Source organism: Babylonia areolata, chromosome 2 (assembly GCF_041734735.1).
Source record: "Babylonia areolata isolate BAREFJ2019XMU chromosome 2, ASM4173473v1, whole genome shotgun sequence".
Taxonomy (NCBI): domain Eukaryota; kingdom Metazoa; phylum Mollusca; class Gastropoda; order Neogastropoda; family Buccinidae; genus Babylonia; species Babylonia areolata.
In genome coordinates, this window is record NC_134877.1 from 53,507,587 (window position 1) to 53,533,922 (window position 26,336).

A 26,336-nucleotide genomic window follows, 5' to 3' on the forward strand; every position below is an offset into this window, starting at 1 on the left:
TACGCATTTCCTGTGCTTGGAGAATTTAAGAAAGCATGATGGTAACAGATTAAAACGTCAGTTTTGACATGAATCTCCAAAATAGTGTCGTTTGCAATCAGACCATACTACATTTTGACGTGAGTCTATTTTCGAACGATGCTGCACAGTCACTGAACTCTCTCAAAAAGGTGTGTTTGTGTGAAGTGTGGGGTGTGTGTGTTTGAATGCCTGTTTGTGTGTTTGTGGGCATGTGTGATCAATACCAGCAATACAACAGTCTGGTGATATGTTCCAATAATGAGGTTATGTCCAACGAGTTCAAGACCTGTTTGTGTTAATAGCCCACATGTACCCAAACCCATCGTTCGCAATTAGACTTGCCCGTTCACATTAACACTTAGGTACTCCTGCTATTTAAACTGTTGAAAGAACGTTGAAAAAAAGGAGTCAACGTACTTTTGCCGGTGCAACCAGTCGGAGAAAGCCTTCAAAAACAGAAGAGCTACATTTGACGACCGTACAACGTGATATCTGTAAAACATACACGTTGAGCTGGCCGCTTCGACTGGATCGTTCGCAGTTAGGCCTATACCTACCATATATGTACAACACTTACAAAAATACAGATTATGTACGTATACAAACATAATTTATTATGCAGATATATATAAAGGCCTAAATATATAGGCATACTAAAAAACATATAACATTTATCATGGTTCATGCAAGGATCGAGCATCTTTTCAATTTTGTATTGATACTGCAACTCCTCAAGAAATAAACAAACACTTGAAATACAAAACAAAGTGTGGGTGTGAGTAAACAACTTCGACAACAACTATGTATTCCCCCTCCAACCCTCAACAAGTGAATAGATAAACAAACAAAAATAAATATAATTATACAGGTATATAAACATGATATATATAATATTGAGGAAAAAAAAGTGTGGGTGTGAGTAAACAACTTGGACAACAACTGTGCCTGAAACCAATGCCGATTTGAAGTGGGTGAGTTTATGGGGGAGGGGGAGGAGGAGGAGGAAATGTACAGAAGCATGGCTCGGTGTGTTTTCTTGAAGCTGATAGAAAAACATGACGGAGAACACACGAAACAAACAGCATGGTCCAGGTAACGCGATACCCGATGTTTTCTTCCAGGCTTTCTTCTCCGATCCACTCGTCGCATGTAGCTGAACAAAATGTCAAAAAAAAAAACCCATCGCAGTGAGGCGGGGGAGGGATGCCGTTCAAACGGTAAACAGCATGATGATGAAACACAGCGTCAGTGATCGTTGGTGTTTTCTTCTCGTTTTTAGGTGTCATTTGCCGGCTGCTCGAATATTTTTCCTCACGTGGAAAGATTAGAATTGATGTCCTTTATCAATTAAGGGCTTGGCAATCGCGAATAACGGGCTTGTTTTGCAGTGAGGTTGAATTTGACTTTCAACAACAAGAGAGACAAGAGACAGAGAGAGATGACGAAGGCTGGATGGTTCTCAATTCGTTCTTTTTGCGTGGAAAACGTGTCATTTGACGCAACCCTCATCGACTCTTACACCGTCATCGCTGTTCGGTGGAGACCCCCGCTGCCTGATATTCCAGACTCAAAGAGGAGGCCGTCTCGTGGAACTTACGTCACTCGCCAACGTCTGTCGCTAAAGCTGGGTGTTCCAATTATCATTTTTGACGTAGGTTCTGCGTTCTAATATCTAGGTATATATATATATATGCGCGTGCGACAGAGCACACGGATGAGGAGCTTGTGGAAACGTCGTCACGTAGACGTCGCAGCTGTGTTTGTGTCATGTTTGCAGAGCCTTGGCCTTGCTGTTGTGTGGCAGTTCGCAGCCAGCGGGCGAAACTGACGTTCGACACTGAGAGGAGTTGGACTGCATAAGAGACAACGGGGAAGTGAATTGACTGCTGCACATGTGTGTGACACTGAACTCATTGCCGCCCAGTGCTTGTTCAACGGAGTCAAGCATCGCAGGCCGACTGACATAGTAAAACAAAATTACCACTGACTGACCTCCGGCCCTGCTCAATTCTACCGCTTTCAGTTTGTTCACCATGGGCCTTCGGTGAGTACTCCAGTTTCTTTTCATTTCTCTGTGTTTTTTGTTGTTGTTGTTTGTTTGTTTGTTTGTTTGTTTGTTTATTTCTTCTTCTTTTTCTGTCCAGCATTGAGTTTGCCGTCATCAATAATTAGGTAGTTTATTTGATCACTTTTGGAAGTTATCTAATTAAGATTGTTTGTCAAGGGTATTGTGCTCCCCTCACTTCTAAGACAATGCTTTTCTTCTTCTTTTTTTTCTTTCTTAAAAGAAAGAGAGAAAAAAGTATATGTGTGTGAGAGAGAGAGAGAGAGTGTGTGTGTGTGTGTGTGTGAGTGTGTGTGTGTGTGTTTCCAGCTTTTGGCAACAACTCTATGACTGGAGACGAATCTCATTTTCCCGATTATTCGGGGGATAATAAGTTTGAAAATTGCACACACACACACACACACACACACACACACACACACACACACACACACCTCATTCCATAAACTATATAGACTGTTGATGCGGGATCACCGTTCAGCCATTCAAATCCCTGAGTCTGTGACCTAATTTCTGTTGAGACGACGACAGGTGTAACGCTTGTAACTGATTTAAATCATCATGCTGATTTTCGTTTTTCACTTGCATTTTTCTTTCTTTTTCTTTTTCCTTTTTTTTGTATGAAATAGATAAGGAAAGTAATCTTTAAAGAAAGACAACGGTAATGTGCCATATTCTTATCAGTTTTAGAATAAAAATTTGGAATTTAAGAGATTGATATCATTTCTTGTTGCGGATTCCGTCGCTTTCTCTTCATCATGTATGTCATCGTTTCCATTCAATCCCACTTTCTGTTTTCTGAATAATAGAAAAGAAGAAGAAAAGCTGTATGGTTAAAACTTCTTAAATCCTTTGCCTTTATACACGTATTTATTTCCAAAAGAATTTATTTACTGATAGAGATTTTTTTTTTCTCTTGCTGATGAAAAATCAGTTATTATTGTGTGTTTTGCTTATTTGCTCGGTGATTTTTGTTTAGTTTTTGACATCATTCTCTTTGTTTGTATGGTCTGTGTAAAAGATGCATGTGTGTAGTGTTTCAGTTCCCCCACACTGGGCACGTGCAATAAACTTCTTGCTTTGTCTTGCTGTTTAGAGTGCTAATCTAGTCAACGTTTACTATTTGGATTAACAATTTAGTTCGCGTTTGCTATTTTGACTGCTAATTTAATCTGCATTTGCTATTTAGTCTGCTGATTTAGTCCATGTTTGCTGTTGGGAATGCTAATTCAGTCCACGTTTGCTGTTTGTACTGCTAATTGACTGAGTCCACGTTTCCCATTTTGACAATTAACGTAGGCCTGTTCCAAGTTTGTTTAGCCCACGTTAGCTATATAAACTGCTAATTTCGGCCACTTTTACTATACAGCAGCTAACGTTGACCAATTCCAAGTTTGATATTCAGGCTGTTGATCCATTTTCAGGTTTGCTGTTCAGAATGCTTATTTATTTCTTCACGTTTGCTGGACTGCTAATTTATTCTAAATATTCTATTTAGGAGGCTTATTCCTTCCAACTTTGTTATTTATGTTAATTTGTTCCAAGTTTGCTATTTATACAGTTTTACGTTTTCCAAATTTGCTTTTTAGACTGTTGATTCGTTCCAAAGTTGCTATTTAGACCGCTAATTTATTTAATGTTTGCTGTTTACACTGTTAATGTGTTTCAAGTTTGATATTTAGATTGATAATTCATTTTCAGCTATTGTGTGTTATTGGATTTCACGAATTCTGTTGATGTCTGTTCAAAGTTATGTTTTGGATGAAATTTAACAGCCGGGCAAACCTGAATTTTGATTTGTTACTTTTGTTCGTTTGGTGGGTTTAAAAACTGTTGGCTGTGCCATTCATATTGAACATCATTCTATGTGAATAATGATTACTTGAATGTTTCTGTAGTAGTTTAAGCATAAGCCAGTGAAATACCACACACACACACACACACACACACACACACACACACACACACACACACACACACAGTGTTCAAGTTAGAGTATTTGCGTAGCAGGCACATGATCTTCTTTATTGATTTCATTTAGCGTGTTTCCACCGCAGTTATTTGGACAAGTTTTTTTCATGGACAAATCAAACATAACACACATTAAAGTACGTGTTTGAAAAAAAGAAAGAAAGAAAAAGATTAGACAAAACAAGAGCACAGCAAAATAAGCAACAGATGTGCACATTGACCGCATCATGCATGTTCTTCAGTTGTCACCACTGCGACAACTACTGGTAGCCTCTTACCATTATTGCTGCTGCTTCTGCTGCTAATTCTACTGCCACAGCAACATTTTGTGTTTGTCGGTATGCTCATCACAGAACTTGCCATGTACACCGCAAGAGGGAGGCGTGTGTATTCGAACGATGAAGCGCTCTGCATGCATATGCGTCTGCAAAGCCAGTCAGGACGTCTTGTCAACATGACGTGAATACTGCTACGTGACGCACGGACTGAGGTGGACAAAAATAGATATGTCAGAAATACTCTCTTTTTTTTTTCTTTTTTTTTCTTTAAAAACAACAACAACAACTCCTGAGAGGTTATTTGAACGGGCCGAAATCTCTCTCTCGGTGTCTGTCTCTGTTTTTGTCTCTGTCTCCGTCTTTGATTTTATTTTGTTTCAGGGTGAATAATAACATTCATTTTCTTTCTTTTCGTTTTCCTTCTTTTTGTTTCCTTGTGCCGCGGCTTCAGTTTTGTTGTGCTGTAGGCCGATTGCTACTGTTGTGTTTGAATAACAGAGAGAGATGTGGTGGCCGGAGGGGGCCGGGGCTTTTGCGGGCAGACATTTTAGAAGCCGGGAAAGAAGTGGGTGAACTGCTGATGACAAAAGAACAATGATGTTACCATGAAAGTTTACTGTCAGTGTGTAGAAGGACCTATTAAGATTCATGCTTCCACCTCCTCCATCCCTTAGTCACCGGCATCCTCTGTCCGTGACGGACGAGGGGATCTCTCTCTCTCTCTCCCTCTCTCCCTCTCTCCGGCTGTCTTTCAATCTTCAATATATGAATGTACGCTCGCGCACGAACGCTTGCGCACCCCCACCCCCACGCCCCCGCGCGCGCGCACACACACACACACACACACACACACACACACACACACACACACACACACACACACACACACACACACACACACACGCACGCACTCTCGTCTCTTCCTCCGATGTGGCTACTGACCTAACTGAACGATCCATTTCAATCACTAACTAGTTCCACAACGGAGAACGTATCCACAACTGATGCGTTTCTTCAGTTCCTGATTCTGTCGCAGTATCCTGTTCCTCCTCCTCCTCCACCTCCTCCACCTCAACCCTCCACTTCCTCTGACAGTGAACGAAAATTATTCTGAGAAAGGTCATTGGTGTCAGAATGAACTTGAAAACCCCAACAACCGAAAAGGAAAACAACAAAAACAACGAGTTGTTGTTGTTGGGGGGTGCAGGTGGGGGGGAGGGTGGGGGCGGCACTGGAGTCGTGTTCAGGGAATCGGGAACCGCCGTGATATCCGGGTGGTGTGGGCGAGTACCGGTTGGTTTGTGCGTTGACCACTGAGAAACTAGACAGATAAGGAGTTGCGAAAGTCGGCGGTTTCAGTATCGGTCACTATGATACTCCGCTGCAGGATTCTGGCAGCATCTTTATGGAAACCGTGCACTCGCACCCACACACGCGGCACACAAACCCACACTGGCACACACGCACGCACTCACTCACACACACACACACACACACACACACACACACACACACAACACAACACAACACAACACACACACACACCAGCAAACTCATGAACACACCGACTGTGACGCACGCGTACCGTACTGTGTACGGGCGGCACACACTCGGACACACACGCGCGCGTACAGTACGCGCGGCAACTGAACCCAAAACATATATCAGTGCATCAGTGTAGGCCGCATGGAGGCACACTCATACGAAAACATGCACTGAAGCAGACTTTCGAAGAAAATGTGTGCATGTGAGAATGATCACGCATACATGCGCGCGCCAGCACACTGACCGTGACTCGACGCACGCACACGCGCATGCACTGACACTCAGTGACACACACACACACTCACAGCACAGCCGGCACACGCAAACTACAAAACATAACAGCAACAACATCAACAACAACAACAACAACAACACACACACACACACACACACACACACACAATTTTCGCGCGCGCGTAATAAATACGTCGCCACCTTGCGAATCGTGAGGGCACATACGCAAAGGGGGACAACCGTGATTCCTGCCGCTGCTTCAACCTTTGCTCTTTCGGTTGTTCGTTTTCTTTTCTTTCCCTCTTTAAGGACAGACGATAAGACGGTTATTTTTGGTGGCTTGTGGGTTGTTGTTTTTTTTTTGTTTTTTTTTTCTTTTGTTGTTGTTCCTTTATTCATCTACTGTTTATTTGCTCTTTGATGTATCTTCTCTTCTTCTTTTTTTAACATGTATCCGCAGTATCGGCATCTTTGCCTCTCATTTCCTCAAGTTGTGGGAGTTCTTATTCTTGATTTGTTTTCCCGTTTGTTTTGTCCACACGCACTGCCACTCGCTGAATTCAAATATAAGTAACGAGATGTTCCCCCTTGTTTGAAAGCCTCGATCGAGTTCGTAGTGCAGGCGACAGCGGACATTCACTGTGACACACTAACTGACATAGCGCGCGTGCACACAAACACATTTTTTTAAAACATTTTTTTAATTCCATTTTGATAGGTTGACATTTTACAACGATATTTATAAAGAAAAAGAACATAAAAAAAAACAACATGAACACTATGATAGAGAGAAACAGCCAAGCAGCTGGATTATACATTGGTTGTTTATCATCATGGAGTATTATCATTCGTTTCTTAAGATCTTACACAAGCTGTCAAGGAATACAAACTGTAAAGTATCTTAGAGCACGTTCACAGCAAGTGAACACCACAATCATTTCTTGCGAATATCAGTAAAAAGAAAATAAATATGGGTGGTTAATTTTCGTTAATCTTGAACAGGTTACTAATCATTTGTGATCAATAAGTTGTAAGGCAGCCATCACCGCAGAGAAAATGGCATAGTTAAAGTTAATATATGCATTATATTCTTCAATTCTATATCGAGTTTTTAATTTGTTAAAAAAAACTGATATTTGTGGAAAGTTGTCCTCAATTTTACATAAATATAAGTAATACTTTGCAAACAATATTATAAAACACAACCAGCCGCCGTGGCGAAGTGGTTAGCGTCGCGGACTGACGGCTGGGAGGACGCGGGTTCGAATCCCAGCGGAGGTGGGTTTTTTGGCCCGTGGCCGGCTCCTACCCAGAGTTGAGTGTGCTGTGGGCTTAAATGGGGAGACTGGGACCACACAGTCGAGTGTCATCCACTTCAAGGATGCGTCTTTGGGTGTGTTGCTTTAATTACCTGACCAACACTGCAAGTGTCTGTATCTCTCGGGCCTGGTTAACGCCGGGATATCATTATGACAGGAAGCGTAGAGTACAGCCTTGTCACGCAGTCCCAAACCAAAATGGACCTCCATAGCAACATCGTCATCATCATCGTCATCCTCCTCCTCCTTCATCGCCATTAATATAAAAAAACAAAATAGTCTCAAAGTCTGTGGCCTTTCATGCCCTGCTCTCATGGTGACCTCAGTTTCGATACCCCTCCACTTCCGTGCTTGGGGTGAGTCCTGTCAATGTCGTCAGTGTCGGCAGATTCATGGGTGGCTGTTGTTTGAGGGACGTGGTGGCGGTCTCCACTCTGGGAGGGACGCTCACTCAGTCTGGCTCCGCGAGTAAGCCATTATTGTCGTTAGTAGGGGGCTTAGTAGGTGGTGTCCTAAGTACGTTAAAACAGAACAGGCACCACTGAACACCACCGAAGTGACTCAGCAGCAATGCAGGGTCTCCTCAGGTGTGTGGCCTCATGGCGACCTAACATCGATGGTTCCCTGTGGACTGCCGATGCTGGAACTGCGACGGACGAACCCGGGTGTGGCCGTGTATGGGGGAATCTAAATGAGTGGCGTGGGAGTAATGCCACTGAAACGGTGCAGATGATGGGGCAGCAAAAAAAAAAAAAAAAATTATAAAACACAAGACAGCATCAGTTGTTATTGTCACATCATGTCCAAATAACACAAGTGATTCTGTTAACTTTAGATTTCCTGAGTTTACACATCTCTTTTATCAAGTCCGTTAAAGCGTTCCAAAACATTTGCACATAATTGCATTTCAAAAAAGCATGATCAGTACTGTCTTTGTGTTCTCGACAAAAACTACAGTTGTTGTTATCAGTAACACCAATTTCTTTTAAAACAATTTTTGTACATAAACATCGGTGTATTATTTTCAGCTGAAACCATTTCAGTTTTACATCAACTATCTTGTGTGCATGCATAAAACACACACACAAAATATGGCAATACACGCGCCTGCCTGCACACTGGCTCACAGGCACTACACAGATACGGTGATCGGCTCTGTCATAGAATCGCGCGCTGGCACACACACACACACACACACACACACACACACACACACACACACAAACCCACATACACACACGCACGCACACACCCACACACACACACACACACACACACACACACACACACACACACACACACACACACACACATACGTGTGTATCATTAATGAATTCGACAAGGGATTGAGGGGGTGTCGGCACTGCCCTGTGGCAACACCCTCTGTGTGTGTGTGTGTGCGTGTGTCTGTGTATGTGCGTGCGTGTGTGTGTGTGTGTGTGTGTGCTGGGGAGAGCATCAGTCCCCACTCTCACTACAAAGCAGAGAAATTAGTAGAAGCGAGAAAAATTATGGTGTCTGGAATAAATCTTGGCAAAGGCACCGGCCGAACAACAGAGGTGATTTCACCTGTTGCCACATCCTTGTGGTATTTTCCTTCCAAATACGGACGCCACCTGATTCATTGGCATGCACGTGAAAACGAGCGGATGGGGAGCGATAGTGTTAAGATAGCGTGTGCCAGTGTAGGGGTGTGTGTGTGTGTGTGTGTGTGTGTGTGCCTTTGTGCGTGCGTGCGTGCATGCATGCCGTGTGTGTGTGTGCGTGCGTGTGTGTGTGTGTGTGCCAGTGTGCCGCAGCGCGATCGTGTATGATTGTGTGCAGTGTGCGTGTGTGACAGAGAGAGACAATATATGTGTCAAGTGTGTTTATGCGCGCGAATGCTTGTGTGTATGCCGTGTGTGTGTCAGTGTGTATGCACGAGCACACCGTGGCCGTGCGCGCCAGTGTCTCACTGTAAATCCAGTGTCCCGGCCGGGTGTGTTTGTCAGGGGTGGGGGCGTGTGCAGTGTATGTGAATTTGTTATACACAGGGATCAACTGCATGTTCCCCCAAACATCCTAGTTGTTTATAACACGCGCGCGCGCGTGTGCGTCTACGCACCGCACTCACACTGAGAATTATTTGGCATCGCTCCAACGAATCACGCGCTTATCGTACTGTGGTAAGTAGCCGAGTGGTTAAAGCATTGTACCTTCAATCTGAGGGTCCCGGGTTCAGTTCAAATCTCGGTAACGGAACCTGGTGGACAAAGGGTGGATATTCTTCCTATCTCAACACATGTGTGCAGACCTGCTTGTGCCTGAACCCTTTCGTGTGTATACGCACTCAGAAGAACAGTCAAATATGCACTTTAAAGATCCTGTAATCCAGTGTCGGCGTTCGGTAAGTTCAAGGAAACAAGAACATACCTGGCATGCACACCCCCGAAAACGGAGTATGGCTGCCTACAAGGCGGGGTAAATAAACAAAACGGTCATACACGTCAAATGTTACATGTCTGTCTGAGTGTGTATGTGCAGTGCGTGCCTAAAATCTCAGGCTGACAGGAGACGAATGATGAGTGCCCAATGGCAGCCGTTTGTCGGCTCTACACAGGTAGGCAACCTGTTGTGCAAATGACCCCGACTTTGTAAAACGCTTAGAGCTTGTTCTCCGACCGTGGATAGGCGCTGTGTAAGTATCAGTATCATTCATCATTCATTCATATATGCATAACGCATTTAGAAGTAAGACTGGAAGAAAATCTAAAACGCTGTTACGAATTAATTTTCTAACAATTGTTTGATTTATGCACTGATTTCATGGCATCTCTCTTGGATACACTTTTATATATTCATTTCAACTGAAAACTGCTTTATGTATGAAATATCGTAATTCCGATAGTCAAAACAAATTTAGGTCACTTTAGCTTCATCATACTGCTGCAGCTGCAACATTATCCAAACTCAGTGTTAAATGGGCGTGTTCATTGCACCAAACTCAAATGAAGGAAAAATCGGAATACAACAGGAATAGATGGAATCACAAATGATAGATGCGGGACGACAGCAGTTTAGGCACTGTCCGCCATTTAGTCCATGTTAAGACAGCAAGCTGTCAAGTCCCCGCCACCACAAACGTCTGTATGTCTTGTCCGGCGTTACTTCAAGCCCCAGTTTCCCTTCTGGACTTTTAACACCCTCTCTTTTGCTGACACCTTCTGTTTACAGGCCTGCCTCTTCGCAAACATTACAACTGATATCGCAAACGGCACGGGTACCAGCTAATAATGACTTGGCGAGATCGTTTCAGTTGTGTCCGCGTCCCTGTGGAAATTTTCAGTCTAATCCGTCGGACGTCATGTTAGTGTTTGCTTTGGTTATGTTACAGGATCTGCTGCATGTGTTTCCCAAAAAGACCCATTGTTCGTTCTCTCTCTCTCTCTCTCTCTCTCTCTCTCTCTCTCTCTCTCACACACACACACACACACACACACACACACACACACACACATACACACACTGACACACACATCGTCACTAGTAACACACACACAGAGAAATATATGGCATCACTCCAGTGATTCGCTTGCATATCGTCCTCTGGAAATATAAAAGTAGCTCAAGAAAGAAGACGATCACAAACGCGCTGTGATCTGGTCATTTAATAGCGACAGTGAAATGACGGACCTGTGCGATTTCAGGGCCTCTTTCAAGTTCCCGGCGGCATACACACACACACACACACACACACACACACACACACAAGAAAGATACAAACAGCGTCCAAACTTTTTTGTTTTTAATCGTTGTCCGACATTTAGTACATTTCGTGATAACAAACTGCCAGTTCCCACCACAAACGTACAAATGGCCTTGTCTCAGATTTCAACCAGACGTGTTATTTCATATACACGTCCCGCTTTCCTTTCTGGACGGACGAACCACCGGCCCTTTCCAGTGTAGACACCTGTTTGGAGGTCTGACTCTCCAGTAACAACTCATAATCCTTATTGTATTTTTAACTTCGAAATAAACACTGAACAGCAGCAACTGTGTCAGCAGCACATTAACTTAGAGTTATCTGAATCTATACATGCCTGGTGAAAAATGACCAATCTCTTTAATCAAGGCTCGCACAATAAAATCTGAAAATTCTGAATTAAGCATTTTATATACATATCAGTATTTTATCGATGGGTGTTGTTGGGTCAGCCGAATGTCAAGGTTTTTTATTTTCTTTAAACGTGTTTTTCTGGCTGTGTTTTTGGACATTTTCACTTTTAAGTAGGCGGCCGGATTGAACATGAGATGAACATAATTTCGGACATGCACGCGCGTGCACTGCATACGTGTCGATGCATAATGCAGGTTTAAGTTTACGGGATCCAGTGTTCAGTTTGCACACACATTCAGCACTTAACTGCCGGGCTCGTGCTCACACTGACAAATCTCAGTGCACGCACACTGTGACAGTTGTTACACACATGTTCTTTGTCTCCGTCTGTCTCACTCGTCTCTCTCGTCTGCGGTCATCTCTGTATCAAACACACACACCGCATGGCACGTTCACACACACACACACACACACACACACACACACACAGCGCGCGCGGTACACACAAAAAAGCCTTTGAAGGGCATTCTATTTCACACTGACTGATGAAAATTATTCATCTTCTCTCTCTCTCTCGGTCTTTCCGCTGTCTCAGTCGTTCCGCTTCTCTCAGAGTATCTATCGATTCGAATCCCTCTCAGTCTCACACACCGACACACACGCGCGCTGATAAACGTGTCCCTCTTTCTCTTTCGGCCTCATCATAGTTCCCCTCTCTTTTTAAAAACAAACATACGCAAGCACGCACACTGACACATGAACACACACACACACACACATTGGCACGCACGCACCCGCCGGCACGCGCGCACACACACACACACTCAGTGACACACACACACACACACACACACTGGCACACGCACTCACACTACACACACGCGCGCGCGCAGTTTCCTAAATGCGTGTACGCACACATATGTGTGTGTCCCGCGGCACTGGCAGTGTGTTCTGATGTATACGTGTGTGCCGGTGTGTGTGAGCCGGTGTGTCACGGTGTGTACACGCGCGCTTATTACGCGCGCTCGCGCGTCTTTGTGGCGACACGAAGACATCCGTATCGAGAGTGCGTGCGTCCGATCACGGACAACGTTTCGTGGCGTCCACTCACATTTGTTCTCGTTTAGAGACAATTTGCCTGGTTCATCGATACTATGGGGTTTTTTTTTTTTTTTCTTTTTCTTTTTTTGTTTGTTTTTTTCAAGTACTCTTCATTGTCCCGTCACACAGTGACAATTGAAGGATCTGCATTATAGTGTCATTCAGCTGCATAAAGTGAACACAACACAAACCAGCTTTGACCTGTTGGAATGGTATGTCCGGAAGAACAACATGTTGTTGACGTTAACTTGACATCATGGCGACCTTCACCTTTCTCGTGGTTTTCCTTTACCCACGTGATTCTCATGACGTCACTGGTTATTTTTAGTCTGTAGTTGGCCTAAAATCTGGTTCAAGGTTGATCGAAGTTGTTTTGGTAGCAAATAGAATCATGTCCGTTTACTCAGTCCCAAACTGACAGAGGTGAGAGAGACACAGAGAACGATTGCTTAGCAGTACTGTTAGTTATCCTGCTTGAGATATTAACACACATAATCACTCCAACTCAGGCACCGTCTTCTGAGGTTGTGCCAGTGGTGGACAGAGAAAGTTCCCGAAGGAGTATTTTTAGACTGCCTACTTTCATTGGTCAGTAATTTTATAAGCTGTTTCATTGGTCTCTCGCGACGTTTGCGTCAGATGATAATCATATGCACTCTGGCACGATTTCCTCAGATCAACAACAAACCAACGTTGGAAGTGAGTTAACACAATACTGTGTGCAATTGCTTGGATATTTTCTTGTATTTCGCGCGAGTTTGCTGATTTCACCACTTGCTTGACTTGGGAAAACGTGTTAATATTCGAAGGAAGAAATTTACCAGGTATGTCTTTACTCTGGGGTATTTTGTTTGAAGTTGATTGCTTCGTGCAGGGAAGCCAACATTTGTAGAGCATTTGTGGTACGTAACTTGCATATATAACGGCTGCTTATTCAAACCGATAAGTTTGTTGCTGTTTGTTGATCTGAACTATGATATTATGATGGAGAAGCGAATTGTTTGACCTGACTAGCTTTCGCTTTCGATGAATCCTGTTTGATTTTGTCATCACCAGCAAAGGGGTTTGTTTACGTTTTACTCCTGAGGCCCCACGTGACCTTTGTTATGTGTCACTCAGCATGCACTGCATTGTCATACACATCAGAACTGACTCAGTGCCAGCACGTGCTCAGTGGACTATCCTACGTGTCAGTCGTCCATAATCCCAGCTCAGTTCTCACAACCAGACACTGCTGGACGTTTTTACCGAAATTCACGTCTGTTACTGAACTTGACCGAGTTTTCATCCAACGGCGATGCACACTGAGACGACCACACACCACTTGTCGAGCTGTCGGTCGCGGGAATCACCGTTTCTCTCTCTTAGACCTGCGCGTGGGCCACAAGGTGTGGGGGCAGGCCTTTATTCTCGGTTTCAGTTTTTGCATGTTTCGTCAGAAAATGGTACACATTAAGTGGACGTTAGCAGAAAGACTGTAGAAAGCGAAGGTGACTCAGTCATCATAGCGATTCCGCCAGTCATTGTCACGTGCTGCACGGAGGAGCAGACGACAGTTAACACTGGAATGTCTGCTATGAAAACAGCTACTGTGACATCGGCGATGAACGGTGCTGACGATGATGCAGCTGCCAGGGTGGAGGATGATAATGTGTATGTTGTCGAGGATGTTGATAGGATATTGATATCGTCTGCTTCGCGACTGTCGGTCACTGACATTTTTATTTCTTGTTTGAGGCTGCATTTCTATGACTTTTTTGGGTAAAATTTTCTGATAAACAATAATTTCTATAATTTAGTAGAGAAAAATTTACCAGTGAATGGTTGTTTTGTTGGTTTATTGATTGATTGTTTCAAATATTTTGATTATAGTACTTAAGTAGCCATCTTCATTTACATTTGTATTCATTGTTTTTGAGTTTTGTTAACTGAAAAACAACCCAATAGAAAGTGATTTAAAAATATTCCATACAGCATTTTGAAGTGCCAGATATTGGTCAAATCAAAATTTTGTTTAACACACACACAAGTATTATTTTGCATAACCAAGATCCAATATTTGTTATCATACATGTCATCTGTAATACTGTTCTAGGCGCATTCAGAGAGGGAACATCCTTGGACACCTGCATGGGATGGGTGGTAATTTGTTTAAAGATAACTAAAACTGTGTAACTTTTATCATCCTATCATGTGACGCATTATCTTGTACTTCTTCAGCATGCACAGGGAATGAATTCTGCATATATAATCCATGGTGCATATTGAGATATGATAATGTTAGAGGTGCTCCTTTTTCCAGACCCAGGAACTTTCCAGAATATCCTTACCCTCCCAGAGCAGACCATCACTGGTTATCAAGCATCCCAGACACATCCTATAGTTGGCAGTATCCAGTCAGCCACAGGTCAAGGATATATCCATCGTACTGTCCTCCATATCAGCACCTCAACCCACCTTTGGCTGGACACCCTGCACATTCAGCTTTAACAAGAAAGGTAAATATTTTCCTTTTTTTCTTTTGACTGAAATTCAGGATACATAATAATCATACACCCACATCTTTCTGTCTGCATGAATATATTATTATATATGTATCACTATCTGTCAATATGTTGCTCGTCTGTGGTTGTTGTTTTTTTCTGTGTTTTTTTTTTCTGTTTGAGGACTGCTTCTCACACATTCACTCATATAGATCTCCAAATGGCGTTTTACAAGTGTAGCCATTCATTTTTACCCCTTTGTTTAGACAGCCATACTACAATTGTTTTCAGGGGTGTAGTTCATCTGTGAAGATGCAGTCACCTGTTCATTTGCACACAGAGATGGCAGACATTAAAAAAAAAGACAAGTTTGTTTTTTACATCAAGCAGCATGACAAGTTATTATCTCAGCAGCATAAATTTCATGGTATACATTGTCAGTCAAAGTCTAAATGCCATCTGTCATTTGTTTTCAGCTGAAGCCCTCTATCCCAATGGATTACGTACCTAGCCCAGAGAGTTTCTATGCATCAGAGATGGCACAGTCTGCTTTTGCAGCCAGTCCCAACAGTCTGTACATGTATGACCAAGAGAGACATGACATACAGAACACTCTCAACAATGGAATTCTGGGACAGACGTGTGCTGGGTCTGATGTGGCCATGGTGAATGCAGAACCGGAGTTTGACCTCAATCCTCAGTATGAGAACAACAGCTTGGAAGGGTACCTGGGTGGGATGTGGACTGATAGCATGCTGCCAGGTACCAGTGAGGGCTGTCTCAACACCCTGTCTACCATCTGTTCTGAAAAACAAAGGTCAAGCGAGTTTGGGTTTCTGCAAACCATGCGATCAGACCTGAAGCAAGAAGGCCCCACCCTGGCTGAGCTGAACATGGACCCTTTCCTGATTGAGGACATTTACAGCATCATTGGTGAGGAAGAAAATGTTCAGGCCTCCAGCACAGTGAAACAGGTCGTCAGTGGCACAAGGAAACACTCTACAGCTACCCAGCCAGTGAAGACAGAAACGGTAACAAAATCCTCTCCAGTCAGCTGCTTGCATACTGCCATGCCCCCAGTTGCACAAACTCTGTCCCAGTCTCAGGTTCTCCCTGCTACATCTTCTGTGACAAGTGTGTTTGGGTCAAAGCTTCAAAATGTGGCAGTGGTGCCTCCCATCTCAGTTACTGCCGCCACCATCAAAACCGAGCCTGTGGATACCTATGATGACACTGGCAGCAAGTCTTGTCTGCACAAGATGTTGTCCTCACCCCCTTTGAGGCCTGTCTTGAGCCCAGCGGCTCCAATGCAGACATCCTCACCCCCTCGTCAGGTGATGCCTGTGGTGGGGCAGAGCCGAGCTCCTTCTCTTGCCCAGCAGCCAATCAAGTCTGAGTCGGTGGAAGAGAAGTGGAAGGAGATTGAAAAGTTCATTCATGATCCTGAGCTTGCCCCCAACCGGAAGAGGAAACGCTATGGTGAGTTTTTATGTTGATGAAATATTGTTCTTATTGGTTTCTTTGTCTAATATTATGTTTCTCTATTAGGTGCGAACGTTTGTCTTGTCTCCCTCCCTCCTTCACATCTCACATTCATGGTGAGCTCAGTAAATTTGTCACACCCTGTTCACCATCATTCCATTCTCTTGTGTGTGCATATGCTTAGCTTTGTGTCTTGTACTTTGTTCATTGGTAGTTAACCAACCAGCCTTTATGCATCTTCAATTTCACTTACTCAGCTTTTGATGATTTTGACACAAAAGTCCTGTAGAACGAGACTGATACATTTTACAGTGATAGATTTGATCATGTTTATACTGTCTAGTGTCTATAGGTACATTTGACAGTCTTGGCTGGATCTTTTTCTTTCTTCAAGGCATGCACCTCTCTCTATTGTAAATGTGCCTGTGGCCTATATGCAATTAAAAAAAGGTCTCAAAAAAGGTCGTATTCACATTTTCTCTCTCTCTCATTGTCTTGGTAGCAGTTTCATGGCCGGGTACCTGACCTTTTCACACAAGTTGACATTATTTTCGTTAATCAAAGTGGTGAATTTGACAAATATAGATAGCCAAGTGTAGTGACCAGAAACACATTGTTGTCATACATCATTGCCAGCCCCCACCCCCATTTGTGTGTGTGCGTGTGTGTGTGTGTGTGAGCGCAAAAGCAGTACCCCTGGCCCAGCCCAAACAAGAGCCTGCGTGTACTGTCAATCAGGGTTTCCACAACCTGTTCGTGCTCAAAGTGTTGCATGGCGCATGCGCAGCGTGATCCCAAACAAAGCCGAGATCATCAGCTGGTGGGATGGCCCAGTTTGTGGACAGGCTGGCCCGTTGCCAGAAGCAGCAGCAAGCATGGATACATGACTGAACGTTCGCTTCGTAGGCAAGAACAGTGGAGACAGAGAGAGAACTTGTGTGTTGGTGGTAGTACCAGTATGCACTGGAATGCACCAGTAAGCTTTAAAAAAAAAAGGGGTGGGGGGGGTGGGGGGGGGGGGCTAGGACGGAGGGGAGTATACTTATCAATAAAGGTAGCAAAGGTCAGTGACCTCAAGTCGAAGTCCGCTCGGTCGTTGCCTTTCGTGAAAATGCAGAATGTCAGTTGGTGCTATACCTATATACGTACAACATTGCAGGCCACACGTACACCTGTCACACAGTTCTTGCACATGACAGAAATGTTGAGATTAAAAATAAAAAATAAAAAATTCTCAGATTCTTAATGATTACTATCTATTACATCTATCGGAATTCATCGCTTAGATTTGCGCGAACTCGAACGCTCCCGCTTGTGGAGATATTATCAGTCAACTGAATTAGTACGGGTAGAATATATAACGAAATTCTGTATGTATCATGCGCTCGTGATTGAGATGGGTTATTGATACTCGTGCAGAGGAGAGGTAGAAGGGATGGGAGTTGGGAGGGAGACCACTTCATCAAGTTCATGACTTTACAGCTTGATGACCCCCTCCTTTTCTCCCCCACTAACCGTACCGCTTTCCCATTATCCCTGTCTTTGTGACAGCGATCATGCCGGACTTTGTCCAGACGTTCGTATGTATTTTCCTCAGTCTTTTTTTTTTCTTTTTTTCTTTCAATAATTGTTTCCCCATTATTGGTTTTTGAAGTCTTTTTCGGGGTGGGGGGAGTGGAGAAACTTGAGGGGAAGATGTACGTGTGACTAATCTTTCTTCTATCACCTCACACCATTCCGTTTTATTTTCCTGGGTTGTTTTTTTTTCATGCCTGGAGTCAGTTTTTCTCCCTTATATCACTGCAGTGGCCACCCCGTGTCGCCCACCCCGACCCCCAAAACAAAAACAAAACGTCATCAACAGATATGTCATCAGTGCTTGTTGCTGACATACCAAGGGACGTGTACATGATTGTGAATTTCATGAGCAAGATTCTAAAGCCAGAGTACAAAGGACTGTATGAATAAGATTCTATGTTAAATCTGGCACCGTTCCAATGTTAAAATCTGCAAGCATCAGCATCCAGAATAACTTGGTCCTTCTGTCCACCCACGGCCCCCCCACTCCTCTCACCCTTTTCCATGAGCGGGGATTCCCCAGGGATTTGGCACTCCCTTGACAGGGTGATGTAAACATACCGCCTAGTATGTTGGACAATCCAGGATGCCAATCGAAAACAACTGATTACTGAGAAAGGAAGGCGGATGTTCACATTCCAAGATAAGGTGTGTTGAAAATGTTTTCGGTACGTACCGCTCAGTCGGTACCGGACACGGCCGCCGTGTCTTAATGCAAGTTTGGGTGGGCTTTAGACATCAGTCAGCATGTGTATCTCCCCCGCCCCCACCCACCCCCTCTCTACAACCCCCTTCACTCTCTTTCTCTCTCGTGCGAGCGGGCTTCAATTATCCGGCTGTCCGCTCGTTACGACCGGATCAGGCCGGTTGGAGGAAGCGAGGGAGTTGGGGATGGGGTGGGGGCAGGGTGGCGAGGGTTTGGGGGGTGTGGGGGGATCGTATCGTGGGGGACAAATTAAGTCAGTTAAAGCATCTCTATGGCAACGGGATGAAACCGTTCTACGTAAACAACCTAGCCAGTAAAAACCCCACCCCCGTCTGTCTGTCTGTCTGTCTGTCTGTCTCTCTCTGTGGCAGACATTTGAATGGTTGGTCTTCTTTCACGCTTTACTACTGAAGTGGAGCATTCGACATTGCGGCGGTCCGCATTCATTCACTAGAAAGAGATCATTCAGCGACGGCGGCAGTGCATGAATCATTCCAGACATATCTTGCTGTTGCGGTTGCGTTTCCACGATGTCAGCACCGCCAGCTGTGGGCGTGGTTACCCTTCGGTGGGTGTGACCTCACTGAGTGGGCGTGGCGACCTTATAGTGGGTGCTGTGACCTTTAGGTGGGCGTGCAGTGCACGTCAGAGGTGCGGTAATGGGCGGGCGAACTCACCTCCTGTCAAAGTTATTATATCCGAGGGCGGTCATGTTTGATTGAGCACATGGTTGTAGAACTGTAAATCAATTGTGATGAGTTCTGCAACATCTGCATTTCGTGAAGAAACTAGGAAACATGGAGCAGTTGATTATATAGGTTGATTTTCTCCTTGTTGCTGTTCGAGTTAGAACTTTTTTTTTCCATCAGCCCTCCTACACATAAACACCAATTTACTATAACAAATGTGTATGCACATGCGTACACGCACACACACACACACACACACACACACACACACATGTGATTTTACTCAGTGTTGCTCACTCAGCAGTTAAGAGATGAGAGGGGGGAGGGCTAAGTTCCCATGACCCCGGCACCAAACATCATGATCTCAGGGCAAACTGCAGCAGGTCATTGAAACTCATCACAAGCTGAGTTGGTTATGGGAGAGGCATGTCAGAATGATATGGCTGACAATGGGTGGGGTTAAAGGTTGTGAAAACAATAGAGAAACCACTAAACACTAACCTGTCCTTGACTGTGTAGAAAAGTGCATTGTGACCTGATGCATGTTATTTACTGATTGTTTAGTTGTCATTTCATTTGACACATTTATCTACCCATCCTGTTTAATTCACTGATTGTTTAGTTGTATTTCTTTTGATAAATTTCTAGACATGCAAACAGCAGAGGGAAACGTCACACTTTGGTTTTTTTCTCATGTCTTTTTCTCTGCTTGTTCTTTGCTGTGAATTCTACAGTGTATTGCATTTGTGTGCATAATATGTTTCTTCCCATTCCTCTCTCTTTGTCCTATTTTCTCTCTTGCTGTCTCTACCTTGTAACACACATGACACAAATGTACTTAGACATTCATCACACTACACTCATGGGATGCTCATATATATACTCACACCTTTACTCTCAGATTTACTGATGCACATAAATGTACACATGTCTGCAGCAGACAGTTCTTTTGTACACCACATGTGCCATTAACCAATTTGCACATTCTTTCATTTGTTTCAGCATTGCTCTTCACTCTTGCTCTTATGAGAGAGTGTTTGTTTCTTTCTACTTATTGAGTACTATGATTAAAAAAAAAAGATAAAAATGCATCATTCTGATTCTTTTTTTTTTTAATGTGTTTGTGTACAGCTTCTGGGAGCTCAGCCATCATGTCTGATGAAGAGGACTTCAAACGTCAAACAGACAACATGAGTGATGATGACTATGATGATTCAGACTCCGATGTCGATTCTGACTTCAGTGACTCACCTCTGGAAGAATCTCTGACGGAACTCGCCAAAAAGAGCAAGCAGTACTTCTGGCAGTATAATGTGCAGGCCAAAGGTCCCAAAGGCACACGCCTGAAACTGCAGATCAATGACGCTGACCCCCACCACCCCAGCACCTTTGAGGACCCTGTCTTTGATGCCAACAGCACCAGTCTGGTTGGCATCCGTCATGGTGGCAAGGCCAGGAAGGGCGATGGGAACGAGGTGACGCCCAACCCCCGGAAGCTGTGCCAGATTGGACAGCAACTGTACAAACTGAACCGACAGATCAACAACTGTCAGGTGTCCCATGACCTTCCGGCCCACATCCGCAACAAGTCTCGCAAGGAGAAGAACAAGCTGGCGTCGCGTGCCTGTCGGCTGAAGAAGAAGGCCCAGCACGAGGCCAACAAAATCAAGCTGACTGGGCTGGACTCTGAGCAAAGTAGGTTCAGCTGTGTCTGTATTGTCAACCTTTCCTTTTTTTAAAGGGCACTTGATGTTGAACACATGTAGAAATAACACATCTTTGAATTTTTCAGTTAAAAATATCATTTGAGCACACAAAAAAATAACTTTAAGACGATGCTTATGTTACATACAGTATATGAATCAAAACAATGATTAAAAAAAACGATTTGATTTATATAGTACCCATCCATGATATTGTCTAAAGACATAATTGATGTATATGCTTTATGCATTGCATGAATGTAGACAATGTTATTATTGCTACAACATGCAAAGATGTTATCATGGACAAAAAAGTATTTTGCTTGGACAAAAAAGTAATTTACTTAATGATAGATTTGTGCTGAACTAGATAACAGATTTGTCAAGGCCACTTAAACATGTACAATATCAAACTTGCTGTTCCCCACTGTGTTGATTATGCTGAGAAAGAGATCATAATAGATATTATTTTATTGCCAGACAGGAACTATGTACATTTGACACATGCAAACTGAGTCGTTTTTTTAAGGCTAGAGGTTGGTATGTTTGCAGACGAGCTGTTGGACATCATTCATGTCATCTGGCCGCAGCTGAAAGAGAGAGCACAGCAGAGGATGGAAGGTGTTATTCCTTCTGGAGCCAAACAGAGTCTGACTGCACAACTGGAAGAGATCATCAATACTCAACACAGTAAGTTATTGTTTATTTTTACATTTCTTATTTTCTTTCCATGTGTCTGTTGGATATTTTCTCCCGTGTGAAAGATTTCACTGTTTCTTTTTTTTTTTTTCTTGAATATGAATATTTTTTGTTGTGGTAAAGTATCACAGCAGAATGAGAAAAGAGGCCCTGTTTTTGTAAAAGCTTAATGCGCTATGGATGGATATAAATGTGTGCAGTATTAATTATTATCCTGTACCTCACCTCCAACACACATGCATCAGCCGCTTCACCACAGCTACCATATTGATACACATTTCTACCAACAGTTTCATAGACTGGTACACTTTTGAAATGCAATATTTTACAGTTTCTTTGAAGTTATATTGATGCTATAAATTGATTTACTGATTGGAAGAATTGATTTGATGACAAGCATGATCTTGTCAAGAACATAGTTTAAGCAGCTGACTGTGCATGTTTCAGAAATGCTGATTGCTGGCAAGACAACAGACTATGTCAACGACGTCATCAAGAAAGTGGAGGAAGGGGACCCCTGCGGTGGTCTTCCCATCAGGTCAAGGGTAAAGAAATGAATGGGCCCATACTCTGCCAGGCAGGGGAAGGCCGAGGCAAGACTGGTGGATGGATCAAGCCAAGGAGAGAATCATCCCTCTGAGTGAGGTCTCCAGTGCTGAGGATGCATAGAACGTGAAACTGCTGTGAGGACATGGTCACATCTTCCCTCCATACCGTTTCTGCCTTAAGATCTGAGCAACCTGTGTCATCATTCCTCTACAGACCTCATTCACTCCCAGTCAAGTGACGTTCTGACAATCCTCAAGCCACAGCAGTAAAGGGCCGAGAGGTGACAAGCGGCCAAGCCTGGAATCAGGCAGGAGAGCTGCAAGCCAAGGGAGACAACAAGATTGCAGTTGGGCAGTAAAAACTGTCTCTCCAAGGACATGAAAGACTTCGTGTTGTCAGGAGACTTGTTGTAACACTTGTCTTTTGTTGATGACTGTGTCTTTCTGCTTGGCGTTAATGTTGCACACACACTTCTCCGCAACAGGTTAAAGTTCTCTTTATTGTTTCCATTTTGCTTTGGCTTGTTTGTCTCAACAACAGAAAAAAAAAGAGTTATCTTTGAGGACATTTGGAATTACTCTCCTCATGTCCCATGATGCAGTCCTTAAAAATCCTTGACAGTAACACTGTGAAGTCTGTGGTATTATGACATGCTGTCATCCTGCAGTCCCCTTTTGTCTCTCTCTCGTTCTCTTTCTCTTCCTCATGCTCATGTTTTACAGATCTTATGTCAGTTGTGGTAACCTTTGACATCCTGCGATTTACTCCAGGACTGAGAGTTAAGTCATCGAAACATGTTTTGATGAAGTGTCAGCTGGCCTGGTGTTCCAGTATGAATGAAGGAAACTAATGGGGTTTCTGTCTCTATTGTCATCTCATATGTGTCAATCAGCATTGTGCATAGGTCTTTGTCTTCACATCTTTTAGAGTCGCTTTCAGTTTGTACCAGTTGTATGTCGTGCTTGCGTGAATTTACATCTGATTTTTTTTTTAATCTAAAATAAAATGGGGGGGAGGGAGGGGGGGAACTACATTAGTACTTGTACATATTATGCAAGTTGAAAGTCTTCAATTACTATTTTTGGACAGAAATGTGATGCCTAGTCTTTTGAAATGTGCTGTTGGTTTTTTTCCCTGCCAGAAGTCAACATGTGTTTTTCATGTGTTTTCAAAAGATGGTGTGTGGATTCAAGCACAATCAACTCTTGTCCTTCCAGTACAGTTTGCTTTGTCCATACTTTACAGTTTTGTGCATATGGGAATGAGTGGTTGAAATGCTCAGGGTACTTAGAGTTTTGCTGATAATCTTTTAATTGGTTATCTTGGATATCTAGCTGAAAGAAACATTGACAGCCTAGGTTTGTGTCTGGGGATGATTAAAGCATGAAATCTTTGAAGATTTACATGTCCCTGTGAACCTGTTCAGTCCAGTTTCTAAAAAAAGATAACTGTTGTATGTTTGTACTGAAGACCTTCCTCATCATCTCTTTTACACCCTTTATTGAGCTTTGGAAACTTATTTTTCTATAGTCTTTTTTAATGATGTACAAAATATTGTGTTATTGTTCAATGTGCTCTGAACATTTAAAGGTCTTTGTTTAGTTTTTTTTAGTTATAAAGGATATTAAAAACTCCTTGTTGTGCGTCTTTGTCTATCTGTCTGTCTGTAGTATTTATATATGTTTTTAGTATATATTCCATCTTTTGTGTCAGCATGTGCTACATTTACCAGTTTAATGTGTAATGTCTGTGACAAAAGGAAGAAAAACACAGGTGCTAATAATTCCTTGTGCATGAGGGTCATGTTTTGTACATGAGCTGTACAGATTTACTGGGCATGACATGGAAAACATTTTTTTGTTTTTTAGCTTTTTTAATTATCTATTTATTGTGTGTATTTTTTTAGGGGAAGTAGACAGTGTATGGATATTGGGCAGTTTGCCTCTGGATTATATATATATATATATATATATATATATATATATATATATATGTATATATATATATATATTTTTTTTTTTATGAGTGATCATGGATGATTGTTTATGAAATGTATGGTGATGCTACTGGGCTGTTGTTTATGAAATGTATAGTGATGCTACTGGGTTGGACTGGGTTGGTTCTCCTTCCACTTGATCTGACTGAAAAATAGGGCATTTGACAAATGTACAGGTTTTGGGAGCTGTTCTTTCCAGCAATGCAGTGAAAGTTATCATCACAGATGTTGCCGTTTTGTTTTCGTGTAAATGTATGCCTACAGGGGTGCTTGTATTTATTTCAAAAGATCCATTGGACAATTATTTCTGAAAAGGATTCATGTCAGAATATTAAATTTCTTTTTAAAAAGCAAAATGCCATTTAATTCAATCATGTTTTTCAGTCTGTGCGATGTTTGGAAAAGCTGAGGAATCTGGTAAATAAAGACTTGATCCGATGCAAGTTTGTTTGTGTCTCATTTCTGTCTCCCTCCATTCTTTCAGTCTCTCCCTCTTCTGCCTCTCATATTTAAAGTGCCTTCCTGTTATATACATATGCATATGAATTTGAGTTTCTTTGTATGAATGTGTGTGTGAGTGTGTGTGTGTGAGTGTGTGTGTGCATATATATACTGTGTCTAAATTTGCAATTTGCAGTGGGATTGTATGCCCGATGTCAGTATTGTGTGCTGCTTCAGAGCGTTTCTGGTATTCATGTGTCAAACACACTGTTCCTATAATGCTGCCATTTAGGTGGATATCAGTAGATGAAAACTACTGCAGAATAAGTATGACATGCAGGAAACGACAGGCATGGCAGCCTAAGGTGAAGGATGAGATTTTTTTAACTCTCAGCTGAACAACTGCCTTAAACTCATTCATATAGTATACACAACCAGAAGGTCAAATACACAAGTAAAGTTATGTAAGTATTCGATGGATATGCTCATCATGCAGCCAATCCCAAAAACGGAATACAGCAATCTGAATGGTAGGATAAAAAATGGTCATGCACATAAACAAACCACTCACAGACGTATGAACATGGAAGTTTGCCCACAAATTAATATTGCTGCCAGCCTTCTGAGGCAGAGGTATTCTCAAATAAAGTGCAGGTTTCCATAGCTTCATTCCACTTCCTTCTTTTGATGACATCTTCAGCTGGTAGTTGGTGTGTTGCTGTCTTGGAATGAAAACTCAACTGCACTCATTAAAAAGAGCAACAGTCGCATGTACTGTTTTAGAAAAATGAAATCTTTTAATTTATGCAAGCAGATGCTCCAAATGTTTTACACATCTGTTGTCTGCAGTGTTTTAACATATGGAGCCGTGTGCTAGGGGGGAAACTTGACCAAACATGACAAAGACAGGTTGGAAAAAGTCATTAGGAAAGCGGGTGGGGTGTGGGTATAAGACAAGACACCTTTAGCGACATGCACAATAGAAAACTGACTGACAGACTGATAACAATTTTGACCGACGAAAGACACCCACTACATGATGACATTAATAGCAGAAGGTCAGACATAAGTGGTAGGTTCAGAGCTCCACGCGCAAGAACATCTCACTACATTCATTCATTCATCCCTACAGCCATTTGTGCACACAATCAAAGCATCCAATACACTAACTCATGAGTGAACCCTCCCACCCCCCAAAACCCCTCGCCACAGCAACACCTGAACTTCACCAGCAGACGAGTGCATGGGAGCAGACATTATGTGTGCATGTGGGACTGAGCGGGTGAGCACGGGCAAGCATTTCTGTGTGTGTGTGATCGGAAGTGATTTTTAAATATTTTCTTATTTTACTTGGATTTCATGTATCTTAATGTTAAT

General features: G+C 42.9%; 1 protein-coding gene across 3 annotated transcripts; it reads left to right on the forward strand.

Annotated features, from left to right (window-relative positions):
- The first annotated feature begins 1,742 nt into the window (after positions 1 to 1,742).
- LOC143275014 (uncharacterized) lies at positions 1,743 to 24,956 on the forward strand. 3 transcript variants are annotated; one of them, XM_076579084.1, is made up of 6 exons: positions 1,743 to 2,065; positions 14,936 to 15,131; positions 15,593 to 16,595; positions 20,703 to 21,266; positions 21,827 to 21,964; positions 22,421 to 24,956. In XM_076579084.1, the coding sequence occupies exons 1-6, from the start codon at positions 2,055 to 2,057 to the stop codon at positions 22,528 to 22,530; spliced, it is 2,022 nt and encodes a 673-aa protein (XP_076435199.1). In that variant the 5' UTR covers positions 1,743 to 2,054; the 3' UTR covers positions 22,531 to 24,956. The 3 variants fall into 3 exon arrangements, with proteins under 3 accessions (XP_076435199.1, XP_076435207.1, XP_076435194.1); XM_076579092.1 differs by lacking the exon at positions 1,743 to 2,065 and adding an exon at positions 13,284 to 13,457; XM_076579079.1 differs by lacking the exon at positions 1,743 to 2,065 and adding an exon at positions 14,126 to 14,286.
- The last annotated feature ends 1,380 nt before the right edge of the window (positions 24,957 to 26,336 follow it).